Consider the following 15,414-nt stretch of genomic DNA (forward strand, 5'->3'; position numbering starts at 1 on the left):
AGCCAGGCACAGTGGCTCATGCCTGTAATCCCAGTAGTTTGGGAGGCTGAGGTGGGTGGATCGCCTGAGGTCAGGAGTTCGAGACCAGCCTGGCCAATATGGTGAAACCCTGTCTCTACTAAAAATATAAAAATTAGCTGGGCATGGTGGCAGGCACCTGTAATCCCAGCTACTCAGGAGGCTGAGGCAGGAGAATCGCTTGAACCTGGGAGGTGGAGGTTGCAGTGAACCGAGATCGTGCCATTGCACTCCAGTGTGGGGGACAAAAGCAAGACTTCATCTCAAAAAAAAAAAAAAAAAAGCAATGAAATGTGGTATCATTGCTAAGGAACTCTGTTATATCAGATACAGGCATGTGAGGAAAAGCACACACCGTCCAACACACAGTGTCCCAAGGTTTGGCAGATACAAGAAAAGCACGCCACCACAGCGGACATGGGCCTAATTCTGCCTCACAGAGTGTGGGAAGGCTCTCGTCCAGCCAAGAGAAAGCAGGAAAGGAATCCAGGGAAAGGAGAGAACCGGAAATGCAGGTAGGAGGTGAAGTGCACAGAGAAGAGGAAGTCACTAACCAAATGTATTCACATGTCAAAAAAGTCAACATAGGAAAGGTATAAACAAATATAACCAATAAAATGTTTTGAATATTATTTTTTTCTGGTCAGATTGTTAAAGACTAAACAGCCTTTTTCCAGTTTCAGAGAGAATGTGGAGACACCCCATTTCTATGTACTGCTGGTGGTATATCTACTCCTTTTAGAGGCAATTTGGTAATGCCTATAAAAATTCAAATGTGTGCAAACATAGCAAGTGCAGCTCTAGAAATTCATCATGAAAAGTGCCCTGGAGATGACACGCGGGGAGGATGGTAGCATTACTTATAACAGTGAAAAAATTAAAAACAACCTGAATATTCCAAAAGGGTGTAGTTTAAATAAATTATGGCACATTCAGGCAATGGAATACTATCCCATAACTAAATAGGACGAGGCGGAATTACAAATTTGGATGTAAACATTTGGCCATGTTTATTAACTCGAAATAAATGTTCAGAATAACATGGCGTAAAAAATAATTAAATAAAAAGATAAATGAACAAATCAAATTTTATATGTTTGTATTTGCATAGAAAAAATTTTAAAAAGCTACATCACCTTTTCAAGTGTAGTTTTCTTGGGTGTCTAAGATTACACAAAACTACATTTAGGGTGTTTTTCTTTCTTTTTTCTGCAGCACTTTATTATTTTAAAATTAAGAAAAATAACTAACCATAAACCATGCCAAAGAGCTTATCCTGCACATAATGAGTGGACAAAATAGTTTTTGTTTTTATAGCAAGCTCAGGCGAGTGTAATGACTAACTCTGCTTTATAGAAAGACTTGTAATAAGACATATGAGGATGTTCACACCCTTTGACCCAGCAAACAAATTTTCTAGACATTTATTCTAAGAAATTATATAAATATAAGCAAAGATTTACTTACAAGACTACTTGTCATATCATTAGGTACAATATGAAAAGTTAGAAATGGCCAGGCCTGGTGGCTCACGTTTCTAATCCCAGTGCTTTGGGAGGATGAGGCGGGCACATCATTTGAGGTCAGGAGTTCGAGACTAGCCTGGCCAATATGGCAAAACCCCATGTCTACTAAAAATACAAAAAAATTAGCTGGGTGTGGTGGCACGTGCATGTAATCCCAGCTACTCAGGACACTGAGGCAGGAGAATTGCTTGAACCCAGGAGGCTGAGGTTGCAGTGAGCCAAGACTGCCCCACCGCACTCCAGCCTGGACAACAGAGTGAGACTCTGTCTCAAAAAAAAAAAAAAAAAAAAAAAAAGAAAAATTAGAAATGGTATAAACAACCAACAAGAGAGACAATGTTTAATGACACATGTCCACATGACAGAATATACATTAATACGTATAAGACATTTGCCAACATGTTAACATTGATGTCTATAGGGGAATAATACATGATTTCTTCAATTGTTTTTTTTTAATTTTTTCAAAATGTATATAGACAGTTTTATAGACATAAACACAAATTTTTAAAACAAACCATATTGCTTGGAGTAGGAGCAGTGGGTGCACGGCAGCCTTTGCAGGGTGGTCAGTGGAGACCTGGTGAGTTAGGAGGGTCTACCCAGCGAAGAAGCCAGGTGTGGTGGGTAGGGAGGAGAGTTTGGGAGGCTTCAGACGGGGTCTAAATGAGAAATGAAGCTCACAGAAGTATGGGAGCTAGTGAAACTTGCCCTGGAGGTCTTGACATGTGGATATGATATTAACAGAGATTATTAGTACAGAAGGAAGGTAACTGATGAAGAGAAATGATGAGATCAGGGAAGAACACAGAATTATTCTGGATGGGATAATAAAAATGAATTTTTGGTGTTTACCTTTTAACTGAGCCCTAAGAGATGGGAAGAAATTGGAGGTGAGTCAATGAGGAGAAACTCAAGAGAGTGTGTGTAAAGAGAGCACCACAGTAGCACAGGCTGTGGTCAGAGGTCAATCAAGAGAGAGCGCCACAGTTGCACAGGCTGTGGTTAGAGATCAATCAAGGTTTCTTTGTGCTGAAGTGTAAAGTATCCATGAGCAGCCAAAGATACACCTGGAAAGCCACAGTAAACCAAATTCTAGAGGGTATTATGGTTCTGGGTAAGGAGCTGGTGCTTGTCAATGTACAGTGGGGGTATTTGAGAGATTGGAGAGAGTAAATGATGGATTTGGGAAGGTCAATTGAGAGAAGACTAAAGTAACAGGAAAGTCATGGGAATTGGTAATGGTGGATAAGAAGAAAGGAAACATAAAGAGATGGAGAAATGACAGGGCTTTGTTTTCAGATTCTATGCATTTTTTTTCAGTGCCTCTTCTAAAGAAATCTCATATAATCAAAAGAATTCCATGAGCTATACAGTCCTATCTTCATTGTTTTAGTTGGGAAATTATTGGATATTGAGGGAGGAGAAATAAGTAACAGTAGAACATAACACTGACAACTAAAGTCTCCTGCCCCTTGGAGGGAGACAATAACACAAATAGGGAATGATGACAATAATGATGAAATAATGATGAAATGTGTGGAGTTGGGAACACATGATGAGCTCTGAGGAGAGATGTCAGGGAAGTTTGGATCAGCTTCCTCCATTTTATCTTTTGTGCTTTTCAGATCCTGAAATATCTCTAGAAGTTTATTTAATGTTTTTTTCTGGAGTCACTTCTTCTGGGATATCTCCATCGTTCTCATCACATCATCTCTTCCCTTACACTCCTACGTCCATCTTGGCTGAGTTTCCCTGGCTGCCTATCTAAGGTCTCTCCCCACAACAGTGGCAATTTTCCCACCTCAGCTATTTCTCCTGTAATTCCATTTATGTGTGATTTGAGTTTCACTTCCCATGATATCACTTCTCATTTCTTCCCTGCATGTCTATCTTTTCTGGGCAATTCCTTCTTTGGAAAATCCCATTTTGTAAGACATTATGTGCACTGATCACTGGGAGCAAAGAAGACAACATAACTACCCTGTTTGCTGTCTGAGAATGCACTGAATAGCAGGCACCCTGTGAGCAGTCACCAGCAGATGTTGAAAGAGGAGTTGTGATCTGTCACCAGTGATGATAATGTGCCTCATTATCCATATAGTGATCTAGGAACTGAAGAGCTCAGAATTTGTCCTTCATGCACTTTCTCACAGTTTATGTACCATGGCAGCTGAAATGTGAGTGGTATGGTTTATGGTTGGGAGCTGGGTTATTTAACTAATCTGTGGCAACTGAAAATATGTGACAGAACTTTGCAAAGTGAGTGGGGTTGCGGGTTTCTTTCCTGTGACTCAGGCTCTCCTACATGTCTGGTAAGGTGACTCATGCCCAGCAACGGCTCCCAGAGCCCCAGGTTAAGGGGGTCTGGAGTAGCAGCCATAGGCATAGGGAAAAACTGTAGACTTCTATAACTCTTTTATTTCATGGCTGAACTTTACTTGTTATTTCTTTGTATTATCTATGAAAAATAAGGGAAGGGTCTATAGTGATCTTGATAGGGATGGAGAAATTGGAGATGCTTTTATTCCTGACTGGCTGCATACCTGTCTGTCATGTCAGGAAAATTATCCCACCCATGGTCTATGTACAGAGGCTGGACATGTGGACTGGGGATAAGTGTATAGTTTTCCTCTTAAGTATATTTCCTACTGGGATCTGGAAGGTTGATCAGACATGGATTAATATTCCTAGATCTCCAATGCAATTTCACTCTAATCTCTCTACAACTTGATGCTGCTAGAAAGAAAATCCAGGGCAGGACAGCCAGCAGAACACCAGGGTCGTCAAACCATATGTTACCTTTTCTAAAAGTCTGCATAGGAATGCTTTTGACAACCTTGATACCTTTTTGATATGCCTCCAATGTTTTTCATACTGTGTGAGCTTATTAAAAATAATTCCCTTCAACTATACTACCAAATGCAATTTCCTGCTAACAATTAGGAACAGAAATGCATTCAAAGTGAGCTTTCCAGACAATTACACTGGCAGAAAAGCAATTAAAACTTAGGAACAATGTACATATATGGTTATGTAAAACATAGCCTTTAATGTTGCTAGCTGAAGAAGTTTATAATGCTGTTATTTCTGTTATATAAAGCATGGCTGTGCCCAGCAATGAAATATGCTGGATCTCTTAGAGAAATGTTACCATATAACTTTCAATGGGGCTAAATTTTCTACGATGTCTTGTGATTAGACTTTTAATTAAATGTGGCTCAGGTAACTGCTTTATAGCATACATGTTAAAATTACAAATTTTTCCAGACCCCAGTGCCCCATAATAACTATTTTGGGGTATTCTATTACCTTAAACAAAGAGGAATAGCACTATATAAGCAGAAATTGCTCTGGTCCTCAATGAAATCAATGTAGCCCTGCAATAATTGGCCTAAAGTATTGAAACCAGCCTTTTCATATTTTCCAAGATCCTGCTGTTTATTCCTTCCTTGAGAGTGAAAAACATTTACATTAAGATATCATAGTATAAATGCATAGTAATGATTACATTTATATTAAGATATTTTAAATAGCTAAATTAATCCCCGTGTTCATATTTATATGACTGATGTATTCCTCATTTTCAAGTTAACATTGTAGGCAATACAGACTATGTTACCATTGAAGTAAATAAGACTTAGTAACCATGCCAGCTAATATCAAGGCTAAGACCAGACACCATTTTTTCTGAGTATTAGTACAATTTTAAGTACATGATATACAATTTTAGTATATTATATACTTTTAATTATGGTTTTTCCAGATCGCCATACTATATTCTTAATGAAGAGTGGTTCAATCATCAAAAACATTTTGGGATTAAGTTGAATGTCAGTTGAGGAAATTAATGATAAATATGGATGCTACCCTCTTAACTTGCTTATTGGGAAGAAGTTTATGCTTTAAATTTAATAGATATATTTATAAATTTGACAGTGTGTACCCTCATATTGAAAGATATGTATAAGAAGAAAATTTTTCAAAGTTCATGCAATAAAAACTGCACGTTTTATTAATTCACATTTCTTTCTTTATTTTCTCTTTTTTTAATTAAAATGTTAACAAAGTATTAGATTCACCTGCAAAGAGTGAATCAATCACTTGGTTTGCATTTAGACAAAGACAGTGTTCACTCTAATTCCAGTAAATTAAACCACAAAGGAAATTGTAAGAAAAATTGTGAAATTCTTCTAAAAGAAGATAAATTATTTTTATATAAAGTCATTCCATTGTCATAGATGATTTCTACAACTTTTCAAAATCAAAGCCAGTGGAAGTGGTTTTTACATTACTCAAATCTAGTATTTGTGAATTCAAAGTTAAGGACTAATTTACAAAGTTAAGGACTAATTTAATTTAATTAATTTATTTACTTAAGACTGCAGTGGTATGATCATAGCTTACTGCAGCCTTGACCAACTGGGCTCAAGACATCCTCTTGCTTCATCCTCTCAAAGTGCTGGGATGACAGGTGTGAGCCACTATGCCTGGCCTATTTATTTCCATAGAAACATGATTTTATTGATTTTCATGAGGAATATGAAATATTCTGTTACGCAGATATACCTTAGTGTTGTCCCAACAGATCAATAATCATCAAATTAATTGTTTATCTTGATTAAGGACACACACTAATTTTAAAATGAGTTATTATAAAATAGTATGTGCTGTGGTTTCATTGTCTCCACCAAAACTCCTGTTGAAATTTAATTGCCATTGTAACCATATTGAAAGTGGGAACCTTTATGAGGTGATTAGGTCATAAGGGCTGGGCCCTCATGAAGGGATTAATGCTGTTGTCATGGGAGTGGGTTAGCTATAGTGGGAGGGAGCCACTGATAAAAGGTTAAGCTTGGCCCCATTTCCTCTCTGTCTCTAGTGTACTTCCTCACTATGTGATTCTATCACCATGTGGACTCGTCACGTCACCTGCCAATGCCATGCCCTTGGACTTCCCAGCCTCCAGAACTGTTAGGCAAATAAACGTCTGTTCTTTATAAATTACCCAGTCTGTAATTCTTTTTTTTTTTTTTTGAGAGGGAGTCTTGCTCTGTTGCCCCAGGCTGGAGCGCACTGGCATGATCTCAGCTCACTGCAAGTTCTACCTCCTGGGTTCCCACCGTTCTCCTGCCTCAGCCTCCCAAGTAGCTGGGACTACAGTCATCTGCCACCACATGTGGCTAATTTTTTGTATATTTAGTAGAGACGGGGTTTCACCATGTTAGCCAGGATGGTCTCCATCTCCTGACCTCCTGGTCTGCCTGCCTCAGCCTCCCAAAATGCTGGGATTACAGGCGTGAGCCACTGCACCCGGCCCCACAGTCTGTAATAGTCTATCGTAGCAGCAGAAACACCATCGTAAGATGTTTGCATTCTAGATATGCTTTAATTTTTCTTCTTGCTCCTTCTTTGTTACATAGGGTCTATAAGTGTTAATAGTTTGCGCCACATCAGTTTAACTCACTCCCAAGTTGTTAATGTGACTAAATAGTGAGACACATGAATTTCAAAGGCGTTAGATGCCAGATGAACAGAAACAGCATCATGTAACAGAATATGCATTTTCCTCACTCCACTTCACCTCATTTTATTTTTGTTAAGTTATAGGGTTGCAGTGAAATAAGTCTATGATATCTATGTAATATACATTACTAAGCTTGATAGGGTGGCTTTTTTGAATAAGGACAAAAATCATTTGTTTATGAATATTTTTCATCCTTCCACATCTCCTGCCTCAGTCTCCTGAGTAGCTGGGATTACAGGCATGTGCCACCATGCCCAGATGTTTTTTGTGTTTTTAGTGGTGGTGGAGTTTCACCATGTTGGCCAGGCTGATCTTGAACTACTGACCTTAAGTGATCCACCTGCCTTGGCCTCCCAAAGTGTTAGGATTATAGGCATGAGCCACTGTGCCCAGCCTGACTTTGACCTGTTGTTGTTTTTCAGCTTCACATATGTGAAGGAGGAGCTGAAAGCAACTGGGCCAATTCATTTAGTCTTTGGTGGGCACAATAGCATAATGAAGAAGTGTAGAGACCTGGGACATGTAGATTAAGGCTATTGGAGGTCAGAGATTTTCAAAAGCAAATTTTGTACAGAGAATTAATAACAACAACAATGAAACAGAAAGGTTAATTGAAGGAAAAAATACATTTTAAAAAGTATTGCTTAGGACTGTGTGTCCTCTTCATTTTAAACAAGAACTAAAAATAAAAAAACTTATTTTAAAATTACCTTTTGCCTTATGTGCTATGGTTTTGGAGACAGATTTCTGACTAGATCATGAAGAGCTTACTTTAAAAATATTACTTTTTGTTGGTTTAAATAACTCACCAGAATAATTCAGAACTCACTATTGGAATAGAACACTTTTTGTTTAAATGTTCACATCATTTTCTGAAATTTGCAATGATTTTCTTTTATATGTGTTACTTTAGGGTCCACCTCAAAGTCACTTTGGTATATTGCAAAATGACACACATTGCTCCCATCCCTGTACACAAGTCTTTTTAAAATATGACTTTGCTTCTCTTCCTATTAAAAGAGCAGTAGAGTGTATTTCTTCATATCTTGAGTCTTGCCTAGCCCATGAGACTTGCTTTGACAAAGGGCACCTTAGCAAGTGTAATGTAAGCAGAAGTTGGAAATTTGTCATTCCTTGCTGCTACAACCTTCCCACTCTGACTAGCCTACTGCAGGAGCAGAAGCCTGGTGTGGAGGGGCTCCTGCCTTCCCAACCGTCCCAGCTGAGGCCTTCATACCTAAGGAAGGTCATCCTGGACTGCTCATTCCCAGTCAATCTCACCCAGATCAGAACAGCCCAGGCAACCTACAAAGTCATGATGTTTTTCTCAGCTACTAAATTTGGGGGATAGTTTGTTATGTAGCAGAAGCTAACTGATACATTCTCATTTTGTCTTTATTATATAGGACTTAATTAATGGTTTCAAGGCAACAGCAAAGTAAGCAAGTGAGCCAACAAAACTTTTAGCTACAGCTTTACCTTTTCTTCTTTAGTTCAGAAACTTTAACCATGGATATTTGGTGTACCACTATCTCTGCTACAAGAATAGAAGGCATATCTCTTTTCTCAAATCACTGAAACCAAAATAAAACAAGTACCTAATGGTCTTTCCTGGGTCTGCCTCTATAATCCAGGTGCAGTGGAGGTTGTTGTCATAAGGAGCTGGATAGCCGGGGGACAATATTCGTCCTGATGTGGCTGCATGGATCTGACCACCACATTCCGCTGTAGAAGACACAGAGAGATGGGAACGTTCAACTTCAGGCATCACACGTTTCTATTCAGTTTCTATTTAGCTACTTTGCAAAACCAAAGCCATTATGTCTGCATTATATACATAGAGAAAAAGAATCACCATCATCTATCTCTCCTGACCATTTTAATACTTCTTCCAAATCATCACCTCTGTGGAAAGTCTTTATCCTCCATGCAATTAAAGTTGAGAGCATAAAGCAATAAGACACTCATGTGATAATTCTAATAATAACACTGTACCTATAGTCTCCGTAAGAGAGTACTAGAAAAACTGTCTTTCATAGCTGAAAACACACACTCAGACACATGCAAATCTCAGAATGCATAAAACTCACACTGGAAAGTGTGATAAAATTCCTCCTCTTTTCCAATAAAGGAAGTCAATGCAACATGGTGGAAATACCCTGAGGCCTGGCTTTTGCACCATAGTCTGACTGCCTTCCACACTCACCTATGCACGAAGGTAGCGGTTTGTCCCACACCCTCCTGTCTCCACTCAAACAGGTCAGGGTGTTGCTGCCATGCATGGCGTACCCCGGGTTGCAACTGTACAGAACTACAGTGTCGGTAAAGTGACCTTCATCACGGATCCTATAGCCGTAGTTAGGGATGCCCGGATCCTCACATTTTACCAGATCAAAACCTGCAAAAGAGAAAGGGAAGGAATGAACAGAACTCAAGGGTGGACATCTGCCTTAAAATAGAGATGAAATAAACAAGGTTGCTAAATGCTCCTTGAAGGGTAGGGAGAAAAAAAGGAGATTGTTAATTTACAAAGGGGAAAAGAAAGATGGGTCTGTATTGGGGCTATTTGTTACGCATGTGTGATTTCTTGAAGTTCGATCATCTTATTTGTTCCTCCCTACATACAAGGTTTTTTTTTTTTTTTTTGCTTTTGCTGCCCAGGCTGGAGTGCAATGGCGTGATCTTGCCTCACTGCAACGTCTGCCTCCCAGGTTCAAGCGATTCTCCTGCCTCAGCCTTCCAAGTAGCTGGGATTACAGGTGCCTTCCACAACACCCAGCTAATTTTTTGTATTTTTAGTAGAGATGAGGTTTCACTATGTTGGCCAGGCTGGTCTCGAATACCTGACTTCAGGCAATCCACCCCTTCAGCCTCCCAAAGTGCTGGGATTACAGGCGTGAGCCACTGTGCCCGGCCCCTCAAGCTCTTCTTTTCCAGAGTTCCACAACTTCATCTGTCAGTCCAAGCCTCCAGTCTACATGCTGGATTCTCTGGTGAGCCCCAATGCCTTCTAGGAACAGGATGCTCTGCTGCCTCGTTGCCTCTCTCTGTCACAACCTAGACCTCCAAGGAAGAGGGGCCACCCATCGGCACCGTCAGGGTGCTTTGCAGAATCCTGACAGCCAGCACTTATTCCAGCCCATTGTCAAGAGCCGCCCACCTTCCCGACAACTTCCTCCAAACTCCAAGATTTCAACTTCCTGGGAAAAGAAAAAGTTGTTCCTGCCCACAGAAAACTGGCGCTCCTGAATTACTGCCGACCACACTCCTGATGGTGCATGGTTATGAGGCTCTTGAGGAAATCCACACACAACAGAAACTGCAGAAATGAATCATTATAATGACCTCATCAAAATAAGCTCTTAAACTCAAAGAAATAGATGACAGAAATGAAGATTTGGCTTCTTCAGTACTGAAAGCTGTATATTGCTTTTATGTGAGGCAATATTTTAGGGCCATCTGTGAAGACAGTCTTACAGTAACATATTTCTCTTCATATCATGATGCAAATTTTGACAGTTGTAAAAAGGAGAGCTGGAAACTTGAGGGACCACATGGTCTCTTTCCTTCTATTTCCACCAAACTTTGAATGCTTCCTTTTCTCAAAAAGAAATTAAATTTTGAAATGAATTTGTGACTAAGTCCTCCTGTCAACGTGAAGTCTGAGATGCCCTTCCATTGAGGAAAATATATTCTTAAATTCACAATATAATTTTACCCTGCTGATGTCTGAATAATCAAGATTGAGATTTGCAACTTTGTATAGAAGAAAGAGTGCATGCTTGATCCTTTACACTCAGTGGCTAAGAAAATTTCCTTCCATAAAGTTTCCTTGCACAAAGAGTCAGTCTTTACTAACTATGACATTATTATTTTTACAATAACCCTGATCTATTTAAGAGACACCAATAATTTTAATTCAAGATGCCTGGAATTCAAGAACAGAAGAGTGTATTGATCTTGGTGCAAAGCAAAGGGTTATGCTAAATGTCCACAAAGGGGAGGTAGAAATTAGGGGGATGGTTTCAATCACCTCCGGTTTCAGGGTTATTCAAATATTTGATGACCTTCATCTGAACGCATAATGCCAAGAAGACAGGGCAGAAAGGAAGACATTCAATATCATGTATGACAAAATCCACCATTATTACAGATTATTCAGTGCTCATTTCTGTTTTCACAGAGAGGAAAAAAGAAACAGAAGTCTTTATTGTTGTTGTGTTACTGGGTTTGGGGGTTTGGAAGTGACAGCACTGAACAACTCTTTAGAAGGTAGAAGGCCGTCCTGCCCAGCAGTGGGGATGACCACCAGCAAACCAGAGGCAGAATGACTTGTTGGAGGTGATGATTCTCCCCGGCCACACTTGGAGTCCACTTCCCTACTAATAACAATCTTCCAAAATGTTGTGCTATCTTGAATTTACATTAGGTATGCTGCTTATCAAATGTCATTGGAACATAAAATTGGAAATAACCATTAGGCACACAAAATCGGGGTGTAAAAAATATAAAACTTTTAAAAGAGTTCAACAACATCTATCCCTATGATCAGTACCACTGGAACAGGACCCTGGGAAAATTTAAAAATCTTTTTGAGGGGTGAGGGCCGCCCATGCTAACAGGGCACCCAGGTCCTGTCCATGAAGAACAAAGCTGTGAGTGGCAATGGGGCCAGGAAACTGTGGGGTTCTGCATACAGCACCCAGGAGGTATCCACCTTAACAAACCACACCCAATGTGACCCGAACTTCTCATTTTTCAAGGGGCATAAGAAATCTGGATTTTTTAAAAAAGTGTTGGAATATTCCACGTAATGCTTCTAAACTGAGCTTTGAAATACATACACATCTGCTGGGGATGATGAAAGCGTGGACTAAGAAGTGGTGAAGAAAGATGACTACAGAGGCTGCTCAACTTAACAAATGAGGTTACATCCCAATAAACCCATCAATAGTGGAAAATATCTTAAGCAGAAAATTAATGTAATATACCTGACTTTCCAAATGTCTTAAATTCGCCTAGCCTACCATAAATGTGCTCAGGACACTTACCTTGGCCTATACTTGGGTAAAATCATCTAGCACAAAGCCTATTTTATAAGAAAGTGTTGACATGAGATAGTCCTCCCCACTACTAATAACAATGAGTGTTGACATGAAATAGCCAACTTTTTTTTTTTTTTTTTTTTTTTGAGATGGAGTCTCAGTCTGTTGCCCAGGCTGGAGTGCAGTGGCACGATCTCGGCTCACTGCAACCTCCGCCTCCTGGGTTCCAGTGATTCTCCTGCCTCAGCCTCCTGAATAGCTGGGATTACAGGTGCGTGCCACCACACCCAGCTAATTTTTGTATTTTTAGTAGAGACGGGGTTTCACCATGTTGGCCAGGTTTGTCTCAAACTCCTGACCTCAAGTGATTTGCTTGCCTCAGTCTCCCAAAGTGCTGGGATTATAAGCATGAGCCTATAATCAGCCAGAGTCAATACTTTCTTATAAATAAAACAAGCTTTGTGCTAGATGATTTGTGATGATTTGTGCTAGTATTGAATACTGTACAGGAAATGAAAAACAGATGGTTGCATGGGTGCTCAAAGTATACTTGCTACTGCACGTGTATTGCTTTTACATCATTATAAAGTTAAAAAATTGTAAGGGAACCATAAGTTGTGGGCTTTCTGTGTTCATTTTGACAATAAATTATGTCCTGATTGTACAGAAGAGTTTATCATAAAAGATTTTCTTCACTGGAGACGTATGGTTATGTTGATAAAGTAATGACACTGATTTTCCTGTGGGACTTACAAATTGTTTCAGTAGTTTATAGTCATAAGCTCTACAGGTAGTTTATAGATATTAATGCTTTAAACGTTATCCAGAATATGCCTCTATGTTCAGAAATCATGGCTTTTAAAGACTTCAATCAAAAGGTTAACAAAGTTCTAAAATCCAAAAATATGCTTATTTTAAAATTAGTGTGAAGAAACATTTTCCTCTGCCCTAAAACTTGCATTAAAACCTTTTTTTGGAGAAGAGTGGAAAGAAAAACATTACAAAACAAACAAGCAAAGAAAAAAGATGTATCCATTAAAATGTCTACTAAACTTTATTTGGGTTGGATTTTGTTAGAAATATGTGTTTTATTGCTTTTTCTATCATTCAATATCAAAAGTTTTTTTTTCTGCTTAAACTACACCTTGTCATGCAGAAGAATTAAGCCAAGTTATTTATGGCAGCGTAGTTTTCTCTTTATATGACCAGCTGTCTCCTTTTCCTTCTGATGCCTTTTCTTGTTTTTGCAAAAGATCACTTAAGACCTTAAGACCTTGACAGCATCATGAAACTTATTATTTTGTAAAAAGTTCTACACCTAAAGCCTCTAGGCTTACACGATGTCTTTTTATAAAATATATTCCTCTTTCCTGTCAGAAAGTTGAAAGTATTTGGCCATTCTAGAAATCAGTTTCCCAGTTTTCAGTAGACTGAAGAGAGCTTTGTTCTCTCAAAGCTCCTCGCAGGATTTGATGGTTCACACACAGTTGCTGGGAGAATCATAGGCCTTTACAGTGGGAAGTAACATTGGAATCACAGCCATCAACACCTTGAAGCACTAGAGAAATATCCCTAGAAACCTGAAGTTTCTACTTCGTGTCACTTGCGTTGTGAACCAGCTTAGTCACCTGCTAGGGAGAAGAATGCTGCCTCCACCGTTAAACTGTGCCCTTAGTGCCATAGCATGTCGTGTCAGCATCTCTCAGGTTCTCAAAGGCAGTTAGACTCCGATCTGGTGTTTCAGACACTTTGATCCCTGGACCCTTACTTTATCCACATTCGTTAGGATACAGCCTAGCCTGCTGTTTCTCTCTCTGCAAACTGCATGAAGTACATTTCAATTGAGCTTTACTTGCTGTGTGTTTAAAGACTAGTATATAATCATTGTTTCCTAAAAATGTCAACACTTTTTGAATATTGGTAAAATAAGTTGATGTGTAATAGAAGAATTCTGAAATGACAACATAAAATTCTATGATGTTGATTCTGCACTATTTCAGAAAAGAATGTTTCCATGTTTTAAGAAATCTCAGATGGATTAAAGACTTAAATGTTAGACTTAGAACCATAAAAACCCTAGAAGATAAACCTAGGCAATACCATTCAGGACATAGGCATGGGCAAGGACTTCATGTCTAAAACACCAAAAGCAATGGCAACAAAAGCCAAAATTGACAAATGGGATCTAATTAAAGAACTTCTCCAAAGCAAAAGAAACTACCATCAGAGTGAACAGGCAACCTACAGAATGGCAGAAAAGTTTTGCAATCTACTCATCTGACAAAGGACTAATATCCAGAATCTACAATGAACTCCAACAAATTTACAAAAAAGAAACAACCCCATCAAAAAGTGGGCCAAGGATATGAACAGACACTTCTCAAAAGAAGACACTTATGCAGCCAAAAGACACATGAAAAAATGCTCATCATCACTGGCCATCAGAGAAATGCAAATCAAAACCACAATGAGATACCATCTCACACCAGTTAGAATGGCAATCATTAAAAAGTCAGGAAACAACAGGTGCTGGAGAGGATGTGGAGAAATAGGAACACTTTTACACTGTTGGTGGGACTGTAAACTAGTTCAACCATTGTGGAAGTCAGTGTGGCGACTCCTCAGGGATCTAGAACTAGAAATACCATTTGACCCAGCTATCCCATTACTGGGTATATACCCAATGGATTATAAATCATGCTGCTATAAAGACACATGCACACGTATGTTTATTGTGGCACTATTCACAATAGCAAAGACTTGGAACCAACCCAAATGTCCAACAATGATAGACCTGATTAAGAAAATGTGGCACATACACCCCATGGAATATTATGCAGCCACAAAAAAGGATGAGTTCATGTCCTTTGTAGGGACATGGATGAAGCTGGAAACCATCATTCTCAGCAAACTATGGCAAGGACAAAAAACCGAACACCTCATGTTCTCACTCATAGGTGGAAATTGAACAATGAGAACACATGGACACAGGAAGGGGAACATCACACACCAGGGCCTGTTGTGGGGTGGAGGGAGGGGGGAGGGATAGCATTAAGAGATATACCTAATGTCAAATGACGAGTTAATGGGTGCAGCACACCAATATGGCACATGTATACGTATGTAACCTGCACGTTGTGCACGTGTACCCTAAAACTTAAAGTATAATAAAAAAAACTCAAGTTTTTAAAAGATATATTTAATTCTACAAACATATTCTTCCAAATAAGATATTTCCATTTTAATGTGAATTTAAGAGACTTTTGACTGATCAATTTTAAGCCTGCTGAAGAGTAAT

At 39.1% G+C, this 15,414-nt stretch overlaps 1 protein-coding gene and 1 long non-coding RNA gene across 3 annotated transcripts in view; one reads left to right on the forward strand and one right to left on the reverse strand.

Annotated features, from left to right (window-relative positions):
* LOC134739983 (uncharacterized) overlaps positions 1-11,828 on the forward strand; it is a 65,286-nt gene extending 53,458 nt beyond the window's left edge. For both annotated transcript variants that reach the window (XR_010127146.1, XR_010127145.1), the window contains exon 3: positions 8,706-11,828. This is a non-coding gene — a long non-coding RNA (uncharacterized LOC134739983). The remainder of the gene's footprint in view (positions 1-8,705) is intronic.
* Positions 1-15,414, reverse strand: part of CSMD1 (CUB and Sushi multiple domains 1) — a 2,090,911-nt gene that overhangs the window by 362,064 nt on the left and 1,713,433 nt on the right. Inside the window, exons 24-25 of the mRNA XM_054498773.1 lie at positions 9,278-9,469; positions 8,670-8,796 (exon numbers count right to left, since the gene is read on the reverse strand). Of these exons, the coding sequence (XP_054354748.1) occupies positions 8,670-8,796; positions 9,278-9,469 (319 nt within the window). The remainder of the gene's footprint in view (positions 1-8,669; positions 8,797-9,277; positions 9,470-15,414) is intronic.

Source organism: Pongo pygmaeus, chromosome 7 (assembly GCF_028885625.2).
Source record: "Pongo pygmaeus isolate AG05252 chromosome 7, NHGRI_mPonPyg2-v2.0_pri, whole genome shotgun sequence".
Taxonomy (NCBI): domain Eukaryota; kingdom Metazoa; phylum Chordata; class Mammalia; order Primates; family Hominidae; genus Pongo; species Pongo pygmaeus.